The sequence below is a fragment of the Candoia aspera genome, chromosome 1 (genome assembly GCF_035149785.1).
Source record: "Candoia aspera isolate rCanAsp1 chromosome 1, rCanAsp1.hap2, whole genome shotgun sequence".
In the NCBI taxonomy this organism is placed as follows: domain Eukaryota; kingdom Metazoa; phylum Chordata; class Lepidosauria; order Squamata; family Boidae; genus Candoia; species Candoia aspera.
The window spans coordinates 31,018,838-31,038,335 of NC_086153.1; the positions used below are offsets into that span (position 1 = coordinate 31,018,838).

Consider the following 19,498-nt stretch of genomic DNA (forward strand, 5'->3'; position numbering starts at 1 on the left):
GCAGATTGTGGAAATACTACAAACTTTTCAGCAAAGCGTATGAAAAAGTACTCCATGACATTCTGAGTAGTAGGCTAATTAATGTGAGCTGAATGGCTCCTTAGTGAAGTGGATGCAAAACTGGCTCAAAATCCATACTCAAAGGATACTCATTAATGGGTCTTCATCAAACTGGAGTGAGGTGCCATTAGGTTCAATCCTGGTTCCTGTATTCTTCATTATTTTTATTAATGACCTGAATGAAAAGGTGGATATAGTATTTACCGATTTACAGATGACACAAAATTGCATGGCATAGCTAATGCTTTCAATGGAAGAAAAAATATTTAAAAGGATCTTGATATGTTAAAGAATTGAGTTGAAAATAGCAATGAGGTATAAGAAATAAATGCCAAGTTATTTATTTAGGAAACAGAAATCAAATGCTAACTGTAAGATGACAGATACTTGGCAGGTACCTCTGAACAAAATCTCAGAATTGATGACTACAAACTAAGTCAACAATATGACGTTGGCTGCGAAAAAGGCAAATGCAATTTTCAGCTCTATCAACAAAAGTATAGATCTCAAATCACAGGAAGCAATCATCCTGTTTTGTGTTAGTGAGATCCTCCCTCCTCCACATTTCAAACAGTGTCTAGTTCTGGGCACCACACTTGTGTTGTGCCTAGTTCTGGGCACGACACTTTAGAAGAATTCAGACAAACAGGAACAGATTCAGATAAGAGTATCAAGGATGAGCAGGGAAAAATAAGTAAGTCTTAGGAAGAACAGCTGAACAAACTAGAATATTTAGCACTGAGACAATAAGACAGAAAGATTGGATACCAGTCTTCACATACCTCAAACAACATGACAAAGAACAGTCTAATACCAGTTCTCCATCATTCCAGAGTACAGGACACAAAATAATGGATTCAAGTTACAGGAAGGCAGATTCCAACTGAACATGGGGGGGGGGGACCTCTTAACAGAACAGCAGAGAACCAAATATCCAAAGGAGATGGCTCCCCTTCACTGGATGTTTGAAATACAGTGGAATACAGACAACCATACAGTATGTGGGTGATGCTTTAACTTGAATTCCTGCACTGATCAGGGGGTTGGATTCAATGGTTCTAAATGACATAACCACCTCTATCATTCTATATTAAATTTTAATGAAATGTAGTTTGTCCTGATCCTATCCAATACTTTTTACTTAAAGGTTCTCATTCCAGAAAAAGTTGCACACTTTTTTTTATTGTTCTTCCTTTTTATCAGGAATAGAAGGGGCTCCCCCAGCTTTACAGTTCTAAGAAAGCACCAAAAGGATAGTCTTTACTGCAGAAACCTATTTTAGATGAGAATCCTTCAACTAAGGTTTATCAATAAGCTCAGTGAAAACTCCTTTGAGAGAGGAAAGGAACTGAAATTTAATTCAACAGTCCACCTTCAGGAAGAAAAATCTGTGCAGCTTTCCTATCTTCCTCATAAAACAGGTATTTAGTTTTCCTTCCAGCTATGAAATTGACAAAAATCTCAATCCTTTTCTCCCTCCCTCCCTACTATACTAGTAGATATTAAGAGAACAGGAAATAGAATTGGGATCAATTCCCTTCTTTCACTGTTCCTTATGATGTTTAACCATGGCTGGTCTTGAAAGAAAAGGAAACTGGGAAGAAGGCTGGGGAGAAGGATGATTTAAAAAAAAAAACAATCTTAATTTCTCTTGTGAATATACATTAGACAACAGATGCACTATATTGTCCCTTAATTCTCCCTTTAAATATGAGTGTGTGTTAGTTAATAGCCGTAGTATTATCTTCCTTTAATTCTTTTCTTTTCTTGATTGTACAGTTTTAGTAAATAACATTACTACTTTATTATTGTTTATTTTCTGATGTTATGTAAATATATTGAGAGCTCTTGCACCGAAGTCAAATTCCTTGTATGTCTAATCATACTTGGCCAATAAAGTATTCTATTCTATTCTATTCTAATTTCTCTTTTATTCCTGAGACTTAGTTCTGGTGTTAAATAAATATTTTGGTTTAATGTGCAGGATTTTTTTCTAAATACATATAGCATCTGCTTTACAGGGACAGGCAAGTAATTTTCTGTTTTGGAAGTGGAATTTAAGCCCTACCACGGTTGCCTCAATCTGCTGAAAACAAGCATGTTGCTTGGATGGTGCTATTTTATTTATTTATTTATTCTTCCAATTTCTATCACTGCCCATCTCCCCCTAAAAAGGGGGACTCTGGGTGGTTTACAAGAAAATTAACCATTTAAAAACATGAATGTATAAAATTACACCGTAAGCAACCGAGATAGTAAAATAATAAATATATAAAATCCAAATGGGGGAGATTACATTCGGCAGGGAGGACTCTACGCCGCCAGCCATCCCCAGAAAGAGCTATTGCCCTTCCCATCCCAGGTAAGGCGACAAAACCAGGTCTTCATTATTTTTATTATGTCCTAATAGAACTTATGGGTGATTTGTCCCATTTTAAAGTACTGTAAACAGAAGCTTCAGAGGAAGGCTTTTTCTCAGGAAAAGTCCATTTCTATGCCTCCTACAGTTCCAACAATTATCACACACTCCTCCAAACTGATGCTATTTATTTTAAATAGATCAATATTTAACAAAGTTTAACAAAGTTGAATATCACATGCAAAGAAGTGGCATCATGCCTATTTTTTCCCTAAGGGTTTGTTATGTACCAGTTATGTACCCATTAGTCTAGCCTTCCAGATATGTTAGGCTACATAGTACTAGTCAGAATTCTATCATATCTGGAGGACACCTTGTTGGGGAAGACTACTTGTCTAGATTTTTTATACAGTATGCAAAACAGTCCTAAGCCACACACCTTTTTTCCTAAGCATAATAAAAATGAATTTGCCCTTCTTGAGTTGCTTTTTCACTGTCCATCAGTTCTCTCATCCTCCTACCAATTAAAAACCAGACTGCACTGGGTGATTTTGAGATAGGAAATAAAAAGGGGGGGGAAAGTTAGCCAATCTTTTCTTTCTCACCCTTCTTCCTTTATTTAGCTGCATATTTCCCAAGCCTTATTTTTTATTTTAAAAAAAAGGACAGGAACAGAAGTCATCTTTTAATACATATTTGAGCCTTCTGAGATTTTTATCCTCTGGGTCAACAGAGCGCATCATTTCAGAATTTTAGGTGTCTCCTGCATCAGCTGGCTCAATAGATAGCAAGAGATATCACTAAATATATAATGAGATAGAGATGAATGATCACCTAGAAAAATCAGCTATTTCTCCCTGTCTCTTTTTACTGGGTTAGAACTAAGTAACCTCCCTCTCGTAAATGCATCAGAGGCTGGGAGTCAGTGTGACAGCAAGAAAGGAGGACAAAACTGCAGACTTTTCAAAGCCCATTAAAAGAACTGGGTTATGACATAAATCACACATGCTAAGGCCCAAACAGCAGCATGGAAGGTGCATTATAAAAGAGGAAAGAGCCACTGCTCAGTAGTAGAATGCAGTTCTATTCATTCCCTGACATATTAAAGTGTGGCTGAAAGACTTCCAGCTGAAGCCTGGAAAGGCTTTCTCCATCAAAAGACTATTCTTAAAGGTCTGCACACAGAGGATCAGCCAGAGTTGTGCTCACTTGCATTTGATTTTGCCTCCATGTGAGCAGGCAGGAAAGGTTTATAAAAAGTTATGACAGTGGTATTCTGTTACTTTTTTAAAAATCAACAAAATTCTGACTTAGGGCTATGAAAGCATGATGCGGAGAAAGCTTTTAAAATTTATTGTCCTATTCACTTTGGGGGATGTATTTATAAGCTTTATCAGCAGAAAAGATACCCCTTTGCCAAGTTCACAATCTTTTCCAGATCTACTCATGTATTACTAAATACAGTCACATTGTATAAGCCATGGGGAGATTCCAGATGGATGTTCTCAAAGAACAATATGAAATCACAAGACTTTATTATTACTACTACTACTATTACAGTTATATTCCATTCTTCCTCCAGATGACCCAGCGTGGCAAGCATAATTTTCTGACCCCATTTAATTCTCATGACAAATTTATAAAATAGGTTAGGCAGAAAAAGAGATTGGCCCAGGGTGGGACCATGTAATAGTATGTGAAAAAGACCTTGGGAGACTGGGCAAAGAGACACTGCCAAGGGAACAGTCAGGTAAGAGACAGCATAGCCCGCAGCTGGATAGTGGTTGGGGCAAGAGGCTCAGAAGAGACCCTGCCCAGCTAGTTTCTCAGGCTGTAAAGGAGACGGGGGGAAGGATTGTACTTTCAGACTTGCACTTTACAGTAAAGTAATATTAGCTCATCTGGTTGTGACAAATAGTGTACTGTGTATCTAGTTTACCCCGCAAGGACAACAGGCCACTTAATGATCCATCACCTCCCATGTCCAACTAAAACAATTCCTCTAGTAGATGGGAAGGCATTTCTCTACTTGAGGTCTTGTGAAATTGCTACCCTCACATAGATACATAACCTCACATTTCCTAGGAAGTTTGTTTTCAATTGTAGGTCACTTATTGCATTAAATTAAATTGTAGGTTTCAATTGTAGGTCACTTATTGCATTAAATTAAATTGTAGGTTTCAATTGTAGGTCACTTATTGCATTAAAGCACCTTTGCAACTGGCTATACTTAGAATGTCCCATGTGCTAGGGAAAGGTTTCTCCTTCGCTGGAGGAGCCAAAGGCAAACCACCTATCAGGTGGCCAATTCTTATAGAAAAGATTGTCTAGCCTGCCAGGTCAACCGTGCTGACTTGAAAAACCTCCACACATTTTAATACCTCCCATTCCAGATGGTTTGCACAAAACTTGTTTCACAATTTTTGCTTGCTAGTTAATGCCACCTCTTGAACTTTAAGGAATCAGTCCATTTTCAAAAGAGTGGGGAGGATAAGTCACACTGCTGAGAAGTACAAATTGAATTTTAACCAAGGAAAATTATGCAGGAATATAAAGAAAAAGATAAAAACTCCCTGAAACAGATCTCAACTCCAGATGACTTCCCAGACACATCCTTTTGCATCCTTCTGGGATGTTGTTTTGACTCCCCGATCAAGCCTATCTCCCTGGAATTTACTGACATTCTCCCAACTAAGTACTAACCAGACTAGAGCTAACTTACCTTTCTGAGACAATTTAACACTGTTGCCCACCATAGACTAAAAGGAAAATACTCCCCCAAGTCAAGCTTAGACTATATTGACACATACTTTTTTTTTGCACCAATTTCAGAAGACGCTCCCTGCTGCTTTTTCAACTTCTCAGCCTAACCTATTTTGTTGTTTATTCGTTTAGTCGCTTCCGACTCTTCGTGACTTCATGGACCAGCCCACGCCAGAGCTTCCTGTCGGTCGTCAACACCCCCAGCTCCCCCAGGGACGAGTCCGTCACCTCTAGAATATCATCCATCCATCTTGCCCTTGGTCGGCCCCTCTTCCTTTTGCCCTCCACTCTCCCTAGCATCAGCATCTTCTCCAGGGTGTCCTGTCTTCTCATGATGTGGCCAAAGTATTTCAGTTTTGCCTTTAATATCATTCCCTCAAGTGAGCAGTCTGGCTTTATTTCCTGGAGGATGGACTGGTTGGATCTTCTTGCAGTCCAAGGCACTCTCAGAATTTTCCTCCAACACCACAGTTCAAAAGCATCGATCTTCCTTCGCTCAGCCTTCCTTATGGTCCAGCTCTCGCAGCCATATGTTACTACAGGGAACACCATTGCTTTAACTATGCGGGCCTTTGTTGTCAGTGTGATGTCTCTGCTCTTAACTATTTTATCGAGATTTGTCATTGCTCTTCTTCCAAGGATTAAGCGTCTTCTGATTTCCTGACTGCAGTCAGCATCTGCAGTAATCTTTGCACCTAGGAATACAAAGTCTTTCACTGCTTCTACATTTTCTCCCTCTATTTGCCAGTTATCAATCAAGCTGGTTGCCATAATCTTGGTTTTTTTGAGGTTTAGCTGCAAACCAGCTTTTGCACTTTCTTCTTTCACCTTCATCATAAGGCTCCTCAGTTCCTCTTCACTTTCAGCCATCAAAGTGGTATCATCTGCATATCTGAGATTGTTAATGTTTCTTCCAGAGATTTTAACTCCAGCCTTGGATTCCTCAAGGCCAGCTTGTCGCATGATGTGTTCTGCATACAAGTTGAATAGGTAGGGTGAGAGTATACAGCCCTGCCGTACTCCTTTCCCAATCTTAAACCAGTCTGTTGTTCCGTGGTCTGTTCTTACTGTTGCTACTTGGTCGTTATACAGATTCTTCAGGAGGCATCCAAGATGACTTGGTATCCCCATACCACTAAGAACTTGCCACAATTTGTTATGGTCCACACAGTCAAAGGCTTTAGAATAGTCAATAAAACAGAAATAGATGTTTTTCTGAAACTCCCTGGCTTTTTCCATTATCCAGCGGATATTGGCAATTTGGTCTCTAGTTCCTCTGCCTTTTCTAAACCCAGCTTGTACGTCTGGCAATTCTCGCTCCATGAACTGCTGAAGTCTACCTTGCAGGATCTTGAGCATTACCTTACTGGCATGTGAAATGAGTGCCACTGTTCGATAGTTTGAACATTCTTTAGTGTTTCCCTTTTTTGGTATGGGGATATAAGTTGATTTTTTCCAGTCTGATGGCCATTCTTGTGTTTTCCAAATTTGCTGGCATATAGCATGCATTACCTTGACAGCATCATCTTGCAAGATTTTGAACAGTTCAGCTGGGATGCCGTCGTTTCCTGTTGCCTTGTTATTAGCAATGCTTCTTAAGGCCCACTCAACCTCACTCTTCAGGATGTCTGGCTCTAGCTCACCGACCACACTGTCAAAGCTATCCCCGATATTGTTATCCTTCCTATACAGGTTTTCTGTATATTCTTGCCACCTTTTCTTGATCTCTTCTTCTTCTGTTAGGTCCTTGCCATCTTTGTTTTTGATCATACCCATTTTTGCCTGGAATTTACCTCCGATGTTTCTAATTTTCTGGAAGAGGTCTCTTGTCCTTCCTATTCTATTGTCTTCTTCCACTTCCGCGCATTGCTTGTTTAAAAATAATTCCTTATCTCTTCTGGCTAACCTCTGGAATTTTGCATTTAATTGGGCATATCTCCCCCTATCACTGTTGCCTTTTGCTTTCCTTCTTTCTTGGGCTACTTCTAGTGTCTCAGCAGACAGCCATTTTGCCTTCTTGGTTTTCTCTTTCTTTGGGATGTATTTTGTTGCCGCCTCCTGAACAATGCTGCCAACTTCTGTCCAGAGTTCTTCCGGGACCCTATCTACTAAGTCCAGTCCCTTAAATCTATTCTTCACCTCCACTGCATATTCCTTAGGAATATTAGTGAGCTCATATCTAGCTGATCTGTGGGTCTTCCCTAATCTCTTTAGTCTGATCCTAAATTGTGCAAGAAGAAGTTCGTGATCTGAACTACAGTCAGCTCCAGGCCTTGTTTTTACCGACTGTACAGATGTCCGCCACCTTTGGCTGCAAAGGATGTAATCAATCTGATTTCGGTGTTGTCCATCTGGTGAAGTCCATGTATAAAGCCGTCTCTTAGGTTGTTGGAAGAGAGTGTTTGTTATGCAGAGTGAATTGTCTTGGCAAAATTCTATCAGCCTGTGTCCTGCTTCGTTTTGTTCTCCCAGGCCATACTTACCTGTAATTCGAGGTGTCATTTGACTGCCCACCTTAGCATTCCAGTCTCCTGTGATGAAAATAACATCTCTTTTAGGCGTGTTGTCCAGTAGGTGCTGCAGATCCTCATAGAACTGCTCTACTTCAGCTTCTTCAGCATTTGTGGTTGGGGCGTATATTTGGATCACTGTGATGTTAGATGGCTTGCCCTGAATTCGAATTGAGATCATTCTATCATTTTTTGGGTTGTATCCAAGCACTGCTTTAGCCACTTTACTATTAATTATGAAGGCTACTCCATTTCTTCTGTGGTCCTCTTGTCCGCAGTAGTAGATCTGGTGGTCATTTGATGTGAAGTGGCCCATTCCAGTCCATTTCAGTTCACTGACACCCAGAATGTCTATCTTTAATCTTGACATCTCACCAATAACCACATCCAATTTGCCCTGGCTCATAGATCTTACATTCCAGGTTCCGATGGTGTGTTGATCCTTAGAACATCGGATTCGCCGTTCACCACCAGCACCGTCGGCCGCTAGCCGTCCTTTCGGCTTTGAGCTAGCTGCGTCATCACGTCTGGGGCTAGTTGAACTCATCCTCTGTTCCTCCCCAGTAGCATTTTGACCATCTTCCGACCTGGGGGTCTCATCTTCCGATGGTATACCGACATATCTCTGGTTGTACTGATCCATTTAGTTTTCACGGCAAGAATACTGAGGTGGGTTGCCATTACCTTCCCCAGGGAACCTATAGCCTTGAGATTTCCCAGTGATCTCCCCTCCAAACACTAATCACATCCAACCCTGCTTAACTTTTTCAAACCAGCCAAGATCAGCTAAAAGTACTTAAGGGATACACTCACAAATTCAACTTTATGTACCATCTCCATTAAAGACTGTCAGGGAGCTGTCTGAAGCTATTTCCATGCTAGTCTTTTATAGCCTGGAGAATCCATCCTGGTGCTGAGACGATAATGAGGAGAGGATGAATATTGTTAACAATGTCTGGAAGATGCTAGAAGCCTTTATAAATCACTAATGCAGAAACGTCTAAGAGGAAATCCAGCTAGGTAAGTGTTGGTAAGGACTTCTGAGGAGGATAGTTATGATCAGCTCAGGTACTTGCAATGCACAGGGCTACCTACCAGTAACCACTGTAAGAAAGACTCAGGAGATGAGGCAGGGCTCAGGATGGATACTATTACACAGCTTCCTTCTGTTCTTCCCACAGGGCCTTCTACACCAACTTTCTGTAGGATGGACCCTTCATTGTTTGAATACATTAATTAAAAGTGCAGTAAGGAGTATCTTTTTGCTACCTGTAGACTGCCTTGGAAGAATGTGTATCCAGGGAGGCATGACATAAACAACCATAGTAGTCAGTAAACTGTTCCGCTCTGCCTGATCTCAACAGGGTATTTTTCCAAGCTGTGCTGCCCAAATATTTTTGGACAGGGTAAGCTACAAATTGAAACTAGGGCTTTACACCAACAGAAGCATTTCACTGTAGTTCATAACAATCACAATGACGTGCATTTCACTGTGTAACACAAACCCACACAAAGAAAACAAAACTGTAAATTGGTGCTTTATCTTGATTTTAGGTTTCTTTACCATGTTTCATGTTTTTAGGATGTAAACCTCCAGGAATCATTTTTTTTAGTTTGGCAGAATAAAACCACAGTAAACATTTTTTAAAAACTGGGTGTAGGTTTGCCAGCAAAGAACCACTCCACTCCTTACACTGACCAAGCAACGAAGTAAATACCTGCACGTATACTCATCACATGTGATGATCAGAACTTTGGTATTTCGTATTTTTCCTACCCAGAGGTACATTAGCATGAGGCTGCTCATGATGCAACTAGAGCGCACCTTGCAAACACTCAAGAGACCTATACTATTATGTCTGCTCTCTGGGTTTGAGTCCAAGCAAACCTTTTCTGGCAAAGAGATAAAGACAATGGTGAGCTAACTAAAGTTGTCTTTTTTATATATATGAGTAAGGGTGAAAGAGAGACTCTCCTCATGAGGCTAAATCAGTGGGGAAGTTCTCCTGCAAAATCCCCACCAAAACTTAGTGTAGGGGTAGGTAGGTTTGTGAGGCCTAGAATTTTACTAGAATCCCGAGATCCAACATTCAGAAACTTTTACAAAGAACATTCAGCAACTTTTGCTGGGGCTGTTATTCCCAGGATGCTGGCTGGGAATACTGGATGCATGTAGTACATGGAGACTTCAGGTGGGGTAAAACAAACTTAAAATCTAGGGATTTGTTTTGAGGACCAGAACAAAAGCACACACACAAACCTTTCACATCAAAATCTCTACCCAGTTTGCCCCACCCTACCTTTCTTCATTTGAGCAGTATAAAAGGATGGGGAAAGCTATATCATGTTGCTGCTGCTGGTCCTGCCATGGTTAAATAATTAGGGGAGATGGCCCTGGACTTTCTGCAAGGGGCTACACAGTGGCTCAGAGCTGATTTGCAAGGACCAGAAGATCTTCTCACCCTGCCTGTGCTTCCCTCTGGCAACCCCCCATTTTCCTCTCCATCCCAGCCAGCAAATGCCTTTACCTTGAGCCCCCGGATCTCGCCCAAGTGGAGCTGCAGGCGGCGGTTGACCTCCCGGATGAGGTTGCTGTGGTCCAGCATGGCACTCACTTTCTCTGCCTCAGCTTTACGAAGGCTGCGAATGAGGTCTTCCTTGCTCCACTTCAGCAGCTCCTCATCCGACACCTTAGAGAGGTCTTCAGCCGGCCCCACCCCACAACTTTCTGATCCGGACGAGGTTCCAGCTCCACTGGCACTGGCAGATGCCACTTTGGACATTTTGGTGGGCAAAGTTTCTTCCTGATGTCACAGCAAGGAAGGCGCAGGTCCCGATACTCTCAGGAGAATCCTCAAGCCTGCTCTGGGCGCCCTTGCAGAGGAATGAGGCAAAAGTATCCTTGCAGTCTCTTTCTTTAAGGAGGACCTGTTCCCCAATCTCTGAGTGTCATTAAATAACCCCTTCCCTCAACCAATACAATCGCTCCTCTGTGCCAGGTAGGTAACTGGGTCTCCAGTGGATTGAAACGCCTTCAGAATCCAGCCACTAGAGCTTTCCAGTAAAGAGAAAGTCTGTTCCTTCTCCCAAACTTCTGCCGCTGCTCCTGTTCAGAAGAAAGGAAATTCCCCCAGGGTGGAGTAGAGGATCCTGTGGCAAAGAAAACCCCCAACTCACTTTCCACCTGTGTCTATGGATATCCTTCCCTGAAGAGCAGACAAGGAAGGGAGTTCTAGCAGTTTTAGGGCCCAGCAAAACTGAGCGAAGATCCTGAAGAACTTCAGCCTTAGTTTAATCGTTCCTCAAAAGTCAACTAGGAATTCTGCAGTTTCAGAGAGACACCTTCCCGCAAGATGGTCTTCTTTCGGATGAGACTGTGCCCTCCTTTGTGGAGGAACAGCCAGCCACATGTACGCTCAGGTCACTATGGCAAAGGATAAAAAGTGGCATCGGAGCTTGTAAAAGGCGGCATTAGAGTCCCCCTCCAGAAGAGCCTGGAAAGGTGGGCGCCCTCAGACGCGTCCAGCGGAGCGTAGGGGGAACGGCGGGTTGTTTGCCCCACGAAGAATCGACACCCGAAGCGCTCGTTCCAAATAAGGTCCCATTGGAGGTGGTAGCTGTATCTTCCCCAGATAAGAAGGCGCACCCTTCCCCCTGGAGAAGGCAGGGCAGCGGGGAGTGGCACGATTTGCGTATAAAGACCCCGGAACGGAGGAGCGAAGAAAAAGAAGTACAACTGTCTGGCCGGCGCACCCAGGCCGAGCACACACTGAGAGTAGCGGGTGGGGGCGGAGCTGATGTGCAATAAAGTGCCCTCACCAAACCTCCGGGATAAGCGGGCTGGGTGGGTCCTCAAGCAGATGCAGCAATGTGTGTGGCTGGGCTGGCGCAATCATCCCCCGCGCCCCTCCTCCCAGGAAAAAGCCCCCGCGCAAAACCTTCCTCCACTTCAGCAGCAGCTCAGGAATAGCGGCGCATCCCTCACACGCCTTTTCTCAACTGGGCTCATCCCTCGCAGCCATCCTCCGCCTCAGGAGGAAAGCCTCCTACCGGCGTCACTTGTTCCTCTGCAGGGCGCCTTGCCTCGCCCCTGCAGCCCGTACTGACGACTCCTTTCAGCGGCGCCGAGAGATGTTTTTGAAACCGACGCTTCCCCGAACTGCCCAGGGCGTGCATTTGGGACTACGAGGGCCCCGCATACGCAGCGCGGACGGCATTGCTCACTTTGCAAAAGACGAGGGGAGCGGGCGCGAGACGGCTGGCGCTTTTCACCCGGGAGGCGGCGGGCCACGTGCGAGCCTGGAGGGAGGGAATAAACCGGTAGCTCGGAGCAGCTCGAAGGCGCCCCCTCCCGGCGACCGCTGGCATATTTTAAGCCCGCGATGCTTAATAACGGTGTTTGGACTTCGATGTTTTTTTCATTTGCAACGTTGTATAAAGCGGTCGGTCGGGGTTGACGGTCGTGGCGGCGCGGAGTCTGTGGTTCTACTCTGCAGAATGAGTAGGAGGACGTGCCGCAAGGCCGGCTTGCTATCCTGCGAAGTCAGTGAAGTAATGCAAATCTCCACGGGAGGAACAATAAGGTTATTAAACTCCCACTAAAAATGACCCAACATGGCAGCTTTCGTAGCACCCAAACTTGAAGCCGTTGTTATTTCCCGTTCAGAGCCCGGAGGGTCTGCCAATGGTTCTGGCACTCCAAGAAATGATGTCATTGCTTTGCTGTGGAAGAAGGAAAGAAAGAAAAGTCCTGGAGTTGCGCTATCCTGTGTTCGATCTGTTCTGTGCCTTGGAGGTACCTTTTCCATAGGCAGTTTGCTGTCGCCTCTGCTAAATTTCTGTGCAAAGGTGCAAGACGCTGTTGTTGAGTTAAATTCTTTACCTCAGGTTTCATGTCTTTTTAAAAGACGCGTTAAAATGTCTGTCTTCCAAAAAATGCAAATCAGTCGTGTGCAATACAGTACCCACTCCTCAGTGCTTTAAAGTGCCAAATCTTTCATTTATCCATGCATGAATGACCTTAATTGTTGCTGTTTGTCAAGTATAGAGGTTTCTTGTGGTGTCTTTCCATCACCCTAACCGTGAGGGATGCATAATATCCTCGTAGCATCACTCAGCCATTGTTGAAATGAGGATAAAGCCTGTCCCCATTACAGTTAAGTTGGCACAATGATAGTTGAATGACTGTAGAAGATGCTATAAATCACTGGGGCAGAAATGAACTAATCCACCAGACTCCAGCAGAATTGCTGACTTCTGTGACAAAGCCACAGACCTGTTTTATGCACATGTATATGTATTTTGTGGCAATGTTTATCCACATGAGGATAAGAAAAGAAAGCTCTGTTGAGAATTTGGGAGCGAGCTTGTGAGGAAGCAGTTTAAATGGCTTGAAAGCAACAGTAGAAGCACTTAAGTGGCAAGTGGAGCAGAGCTGAAGAAAGGAAAGGTGTAGGAGCATGGAAATGAGAAGTTCACATCTTTCCATCTAATGCCTCTACAATACTTCATCACAAATGGGCCAAATAGGACAGTCAGAAAATAGTTCAGAAAACAACAATATCTTCTTGCCTGCTAAGAAGTGCAAGAAGAAGCTGGGAGTCATCCCATTCCAAAAATGTGTCTCTGTCCCATTTAATTGGCAGCTTAATTCAAAGTGCAAAATAGGTTTACGATTTCATCACAGGGACAGCCTGAAGGAGATTAACTCATGGCACGGTAGAAACGCAGGTGAAAATCCCATGAGTTCAAACCAATGCTGATTGTGGAGAATTATGAGGAAAGAGGTAAGAAATGGTAAAGAAAAAAAAGTGTTATGGTTTTCAGCTGTTCTTGCAGGTTGCTGGAACTTACCATCCCATTTTCCAATGGAGGATTCCTAGGAAAGCTGGTCCCTGCTGGTTGCTTTTAGCCTTGGATAAGAACCAAAAGGCTTTTGGGTTTACGTGGCTATAAGACATACGGTTTCAGGCACTAAAATGAATGGAACGGTGCTAGGCATGGAGGGGGAGATGGGCGGTAGCAAAATTTGAATAATAAATAAATATAAATAAATAAAAAGGCCAGACTGATGACATATGTAGCTGTCCACAACCTTCACCTTGGTGTTCCATCATCATTTTTTAGATTAACAATGAGAGATCTTCAGTTTGTGCCCAGCATGCTGCCTGCCCCATTAGCAGTCCCGGGACAGAATGACAGTCCTTAACACAAGTACGCTAAACATGGGAGCCAGTACATGATTAGGAGTAGCAAAAGAGGGTGGTGTTTTCAAGCAATTGGCAGGCTATAATACTTAACTGAAAGTCTGTGTTTGATCCTGTATAGAGTAAGGAAGATGACCTTGATGGAAATATGCAAGAACTGTTACCTAGGCAAAGGGGGCTGAAACATTTTTTAAGTCCAGAGCAACAAAATAACATTTGGAAGCAACTCAGGCAGGCGCCTACCTGATTCACTGGGGTATAAAAAGGAGGGGACGTACAGCACAATCAGACTTGCCAGATAACGACCAAGTAGCAACAGTAAGAACAGACCACGGAACAACAGACTGGTTTAAGATTGGGAAAGGAGTATGGCAGGGCTGTATACTCTCACCCTACCTATTCAACTTGTATGCAGAACACATCATGCGACATGCTGGGCTTGAGGAATCCAAGGCTGGGGTTAAAATTGCTGGAAGAAACATTAACAATCTCAGATATGCAGATGATACCACTTTGATGGCTGAAAGCGAAGAGGAACTGAGGAGCCTTATGATGAAGGTGAAAGAAGAAAGTGCAAAAGCTGGCTTGCAGCCAAACCTCAAAAAAAACCAAGATTATGGCAACCAGCTTGATTGATAACTGGCAAATAGAGGGAGAAAATGTAGAGGCAGTGAAAGACTTTGTATTTCTAGGTGCGAAGATTACTGCAGATGCTGACTGCAGTCAGGAAATCAGAAGACGCTTAATCCTTGGGAGAAGAGCAATGACAAATCTCGATAAAATAGTTAAGAGCAGAGACATCACACTGACAACAAAGGTCTGCATAGTTAAAGCAATGGTGTTCCCCGTAGTAACATATGGCTGCGAGAGCTGGACCATAAGGAAGGCTGAGAGAAGGAAGATCGATGCTTTTGAACTGTGGTGTTGGAGGAAAATTCTGAGAGTGCCTTGGACTGCAAGAAGATCAAACCAGTCCATCCTCCAGGAAATAAAGCCAGACTGCTCACTTGAGGGAATGATATTAAAGGCAAAGCTGAAATACTTTGGCCACATAATGAGAAGACAGGACACCCTGGAGAAGATGCTGATGCTAGGGAGAGTGGAGGGCAAAAGGAAGAGGGGCCGACCAAGGGCAAGGTGGATGGAAGATATTCTAGAGATGACGGATTCGTCCCTGGGGGAGCTGGGGGTGTTGACGACCAACAGGAAGCTCTGGCGTGGGCTGGTCCATGAAGTCATGAAGAGTCAGAAGTGACTAAACGCATAAACAACAACATCCAATCTCAATAAATATAGTTTTAGCCTTCCTATGGAGTTGATTTCCTGGTCTGATCTACCTAGTGGGGAAGGTTGCAGACATATCGCTTTTTGGGGCAACAGTATGGAAGTGGTTTGTTATTCCTTTCAGGTGTTTTTTCAGTTTCCCAATCTAATCTACAGCCCTGAGAGTTCTTGGGGCTCTCCCATCAAAGTCCTAAGTAGATCCAACCCTGCTTAGTTTTTCCAAGATCAGCTCAAATTAGCTCAGTGTTCCCACTGTTGGTACAACCCTATATGGCATAGTCCTGCAACTCTAATAGGGAAACAAACAAGGATTGGACTCCCAATTCTCACAGCCTAATAAAAGCAGACCACTGTACATTTTTGCTTCTAAAGATTCCTGTATAATTTTGTTTTCATTTATTCATGCTTTTTTTATTTCCTTAGACTTGATTGGGGACTCATTGTTTCTAATGATTTGACAATCTTTTCTTCCATTCTGTCTAAATATCTACATCCCCAGCACATTATAAATAATACATGCTTCTTATAATCTACATTTGTTCCCAAATACTCTACTGAGAGTTGCAGAGTCACACTTTATCACTTGTGAATCAAGATGAAAATGAATTTAATGGAACAAATCGAAAGTTTAGGACAAAGTCATTTGAATGTTATATCCAAAATAATTATTAGACTTGCAAATCATTAGCAGATTTGGCTCCTATATCCTTGACAACTTCATCAAATGCAGGATTGCCAACTGCCACCAAATTTATTGACTGCCAGTTTTGGAAAAAAAATTGTAAAAATTACTTGTCAGTAAATTCCACTCCTGCTGGTTCTGTTGGTGCTAACAACTTCGTAGCTATTGTATTTCTCATAGGTAGAGAGAATGCAGGCAATGTTCAGTATTTATTTATTTCTATTTCAGGTTATCATTTTATTTATTAATTTATTTTGCATGGTGGATAGTAAGATGCTCCTGTCTGTCCAATTTCAACTGTAGTCAAAGTGTAGCATAAAGAGCAGAAATAACAAGACCCTGGTTTGAACACCTAAGGAACTACCTTCTACCCAGTAAGAATATGCATCCTTCTTGCAAATACTGTTACAGCCTTCTCTTTCAGATGTGCTAAGATGGTTAAGTCTCAGAATTCCCTGCCAGGATGGCCATTGACTTCCTAGAACTGCAGTCCCAAAATATGCTGTTTGGAACATCCTTCCCCTGGAACATAGACTGGCACCTACCCTCCTGGCCTTTAGGAAGGGCCAAAAGACTTGGCTGTGCAGTTGTGCCTGGGGGTCTGGCAGTGTTGGTGAGCCTTGGCAATGGCTGTATTACGTAGATGTATAATTGATATTCACTGGCTGACTGTGATTATGTTTAATTGAATTTTTAATCATGGTTTTAGGATAGTTGTATGCTATTGTGCTTATTTTTTTAACTCTTTCTGTTGTTTTAATTGTTTTGAGCTGCCCAGAGTCACACCTGTGCAATGGGCAGCTATACAAATTTAATAAATATCTGAGGGCAGTAGCTGAAGAAGCGTGATCTATGTTCTAGAAAATAGAATCTAAGATCTTCTGCATGCAGAACTTCAGTGTTTGGCCATGGAGTTATGGCCTCTCCCTAAATAAATTTTTATTCCTCCTGCCAGTATGATGTAGTGGATAGAACAGGTTTGGGGAACTTGTGGTCCTGAAGTGTTGCAGAACAACAGTAACCCCCACCATCATCAATGCTGATGCAAAGTTGGGACCACCAGGCATAGCTTCAAGCCTCAAGTCTACAGCCTGCTAGACCTCCAAATCCAGAACTAGATAATTCGTTATTTTTTTCAAAACATCAGCTAACACAATGCTATTCCATGCTTGGCAACTTTTTAAAATGGGTTCAAGTGCCATCTAAATCAGGCAAGGCAGGGATCCAAGGCACACACTACGACACAAGCATAAGGTCCCTGTGAGAGCCAGTCTGCTATAGTGGTTCAGGCATCAGGTGGGAGACTGTGAGTTCCAGTCCCACCTTTGGCACAAAGCCAGCTGGGTGGTCGTGGGCCAGTCACTCTCTCTCAGCCCTAGGAAGCAGGCAAGGGCAAACCACTTCTGAAATCTTGCCAAGAAAACTGCAGGGTCTTGTCCAGGGAGTCACCAGGAGTCAAGACTGACATGAAGGCATCCCTACCCCCACCCCCCAAAATAGAATCCCTGTGCAGAAGAGCTTCTCTCTTGTTTGAAGCTTGGACAGTAAAGTTCTTCTGATCTTATATTCTCCTTGTTGGGAAATTCTCAAGAGGTTATGATTTCAACAATTATAGTTAAAATGTGTAATTTTTTTCCACTGCTATAGCATTTTATATTTTAACACATAGATACTAGAACTCTTGCTTTTGTTTTCATGGCATGCTTAATTCTATCATACTGTTAAATATTATGTTTTGTTTTCTGGATTGCAGAAGTCACAAACAGCAGCCAAGAGAGGAGATCAGGTAATACATTTTCAGAGTGAGAATGCTATCAGTCCAAAGCTACATTTCCTTCACCAGGAAACGATATCTGAGCCTAATGTCTCAAGTGGCTCTTACATTGCACTTGTACCTCAAAACCAAGGAACTGAAGAGGTGTTTTTTGCTGCAGGAGCTGAAGTTTAATGGCCAGCTTTCAGATAGTTCAGTATCAATGAATTTCCATTAATAAATAGCAGCACGCAAATGGTAATCGAGTAAGAAAGTATAAGAGCTGAATTAGTTCTGCCTACACACCTTGATCACTAAGAATTTATAAAATTATAAAATAGTGATCTCTTACTTTTCTTCTGATGGAATTTAGATTGATCTCCTCAATCCCCATCACTTTTTTCTTTCCTAAAATGGTACATTTATCTGGGGCTGAACTCTTCCTTCTGTTATTGATTGTGATAATGAGGACTATCTCCTTAAAGGATTGCATTGATTTCAGAATAAAGGCTTATGTCTCTTGGGTTTGTGTTTTGATTTGTTTTCCTGTCTCTGTACTCACCAAAGGAAATACCACCTCATTTGAAGCCAGTGAGAAAGAACATAAAAATAAAAGTGATGTGTGTGATGTTTTTACAACCCATTCATATGAGCATCTTTCACTCACTGTGGCTGTGGCATTTGTGAAGGACAGAGCTAGAGTAGAGATGATTGACACGGTAGATTTTAGTTGTGATCACTTCTCCCAGTATCTTTTTCTTTAGTGAAAAAGATACACAGGGAAGAAAATATTTGGACTGAAGCTCCAGTGCTGGGGAAAAAGTACATTAACCCTCTCCTTGCTTCCCCCCAAACTTTCTATTACGGTATTTGTGGAATAGGGTAATAGGTAATAAAGTGACTTTAGGGAGCAAATTTAAGTTTTGAAAAGGGGCAGGGGGAGGGAGTTTTGAAAAGGGGAAGGGAGAAAGAACAGTATTAAGCCATCTTTTGCACTCTTGTTCATGGTGCAAGTGAAAGGTGAGAGGTCCCCTGTGCAAGCACTGAGTCATGTCTGACCCTTTGGGGGGGACACCGCTTTCGCAATGTTTCCCTGGCAGACTATAGCGGGGTGGTGTGCCATTGCCTTCCCCAGTCGTCACCTTCCCCAGTAAGCTGGGTGCTCATTTTACCAACCTTCCATCGGAAGGATGGAAGGCTGAGTCGACCTGAGCCAGCTACCCAAGAATCCAGCTTCCGCTGGGATTGGGTCGTGGGGAGTTTTGGTTGCAATACTGCCACCTACCACTCCGAGACACACGAGGTTACTCTTATTTGTACTCACCTATAAATAGAAGGGATGCTTTTCTTCTCTCTGAATGAGTACTCAAGCTTCATTTCTGTGATCCAGGAGGAGGCACCATGAAGTGCGGGATTTCTAATGGCTAGCACAGACTGAGTAGGCAATTGATATCAAGTAACAGGCAATAATAATCTATTCAGTGGAAGACTGAATCAATTTACAATGGAAAGATATGAATTCTATTGCATCAGATCAAATACTCATGTAGCTCAGCATCCGGTTTCCCCAAAACATTATCAGAAGCTTCCAGATGCATTAAGGCAATATCTTCCATCTGCTCTTTGTTTTTCCTCCTGTCCCAATCAACTAGTATTCAGAAGTACAAGTGGGACTGCACAATGATATCAGTGAGGGAACCTAAATTTGAGCACACTATGAGGCAGCATCACCCAGCTCCTTATGTTCTTCCAGGCCTGATCCATAAGCCAGGCTGGTGCTCTTTATGAGCATTAAGATTACAGGTCCCAGGGACTTCTGGTGGGGACATGATGGATTGAACAACTGTGCCCACGGGAACAGCAGGTGGAGCTTACAACACA

General features: G+C 42.7%; 1 protein-coding gene across 2 annotated transcripts in view; it reads right to left on the reverse strand.

Moving 5' to 3' along the window:
* The window catches only part of CCDC85A (coiled-coil domain containing 85A), a 146,917-nt gene extending 136,037 nt beyond the window's left edge, over nucleotides 1-10,880 (reverse strand). For both annotated transcript variants that reach the window (XM_063301252.1, XM_063301243.1), the window contains exon 1: nucleotides 10,221-10,880. In XM_063301252.1, the coding sequence (XP_063157322.1) occupies nucleotides 10,221-10,475 (255 nt within the window). In that variant the 5' untranslated portion in view covers nucleotides 10,476-10,880. The remainder of the gene's footprint in view (nucleotides 1-10,220) is intronic.
* Between the last annotated feature and the right edge of the window lie 8,618 nt (nucleotides 10,881-19,498).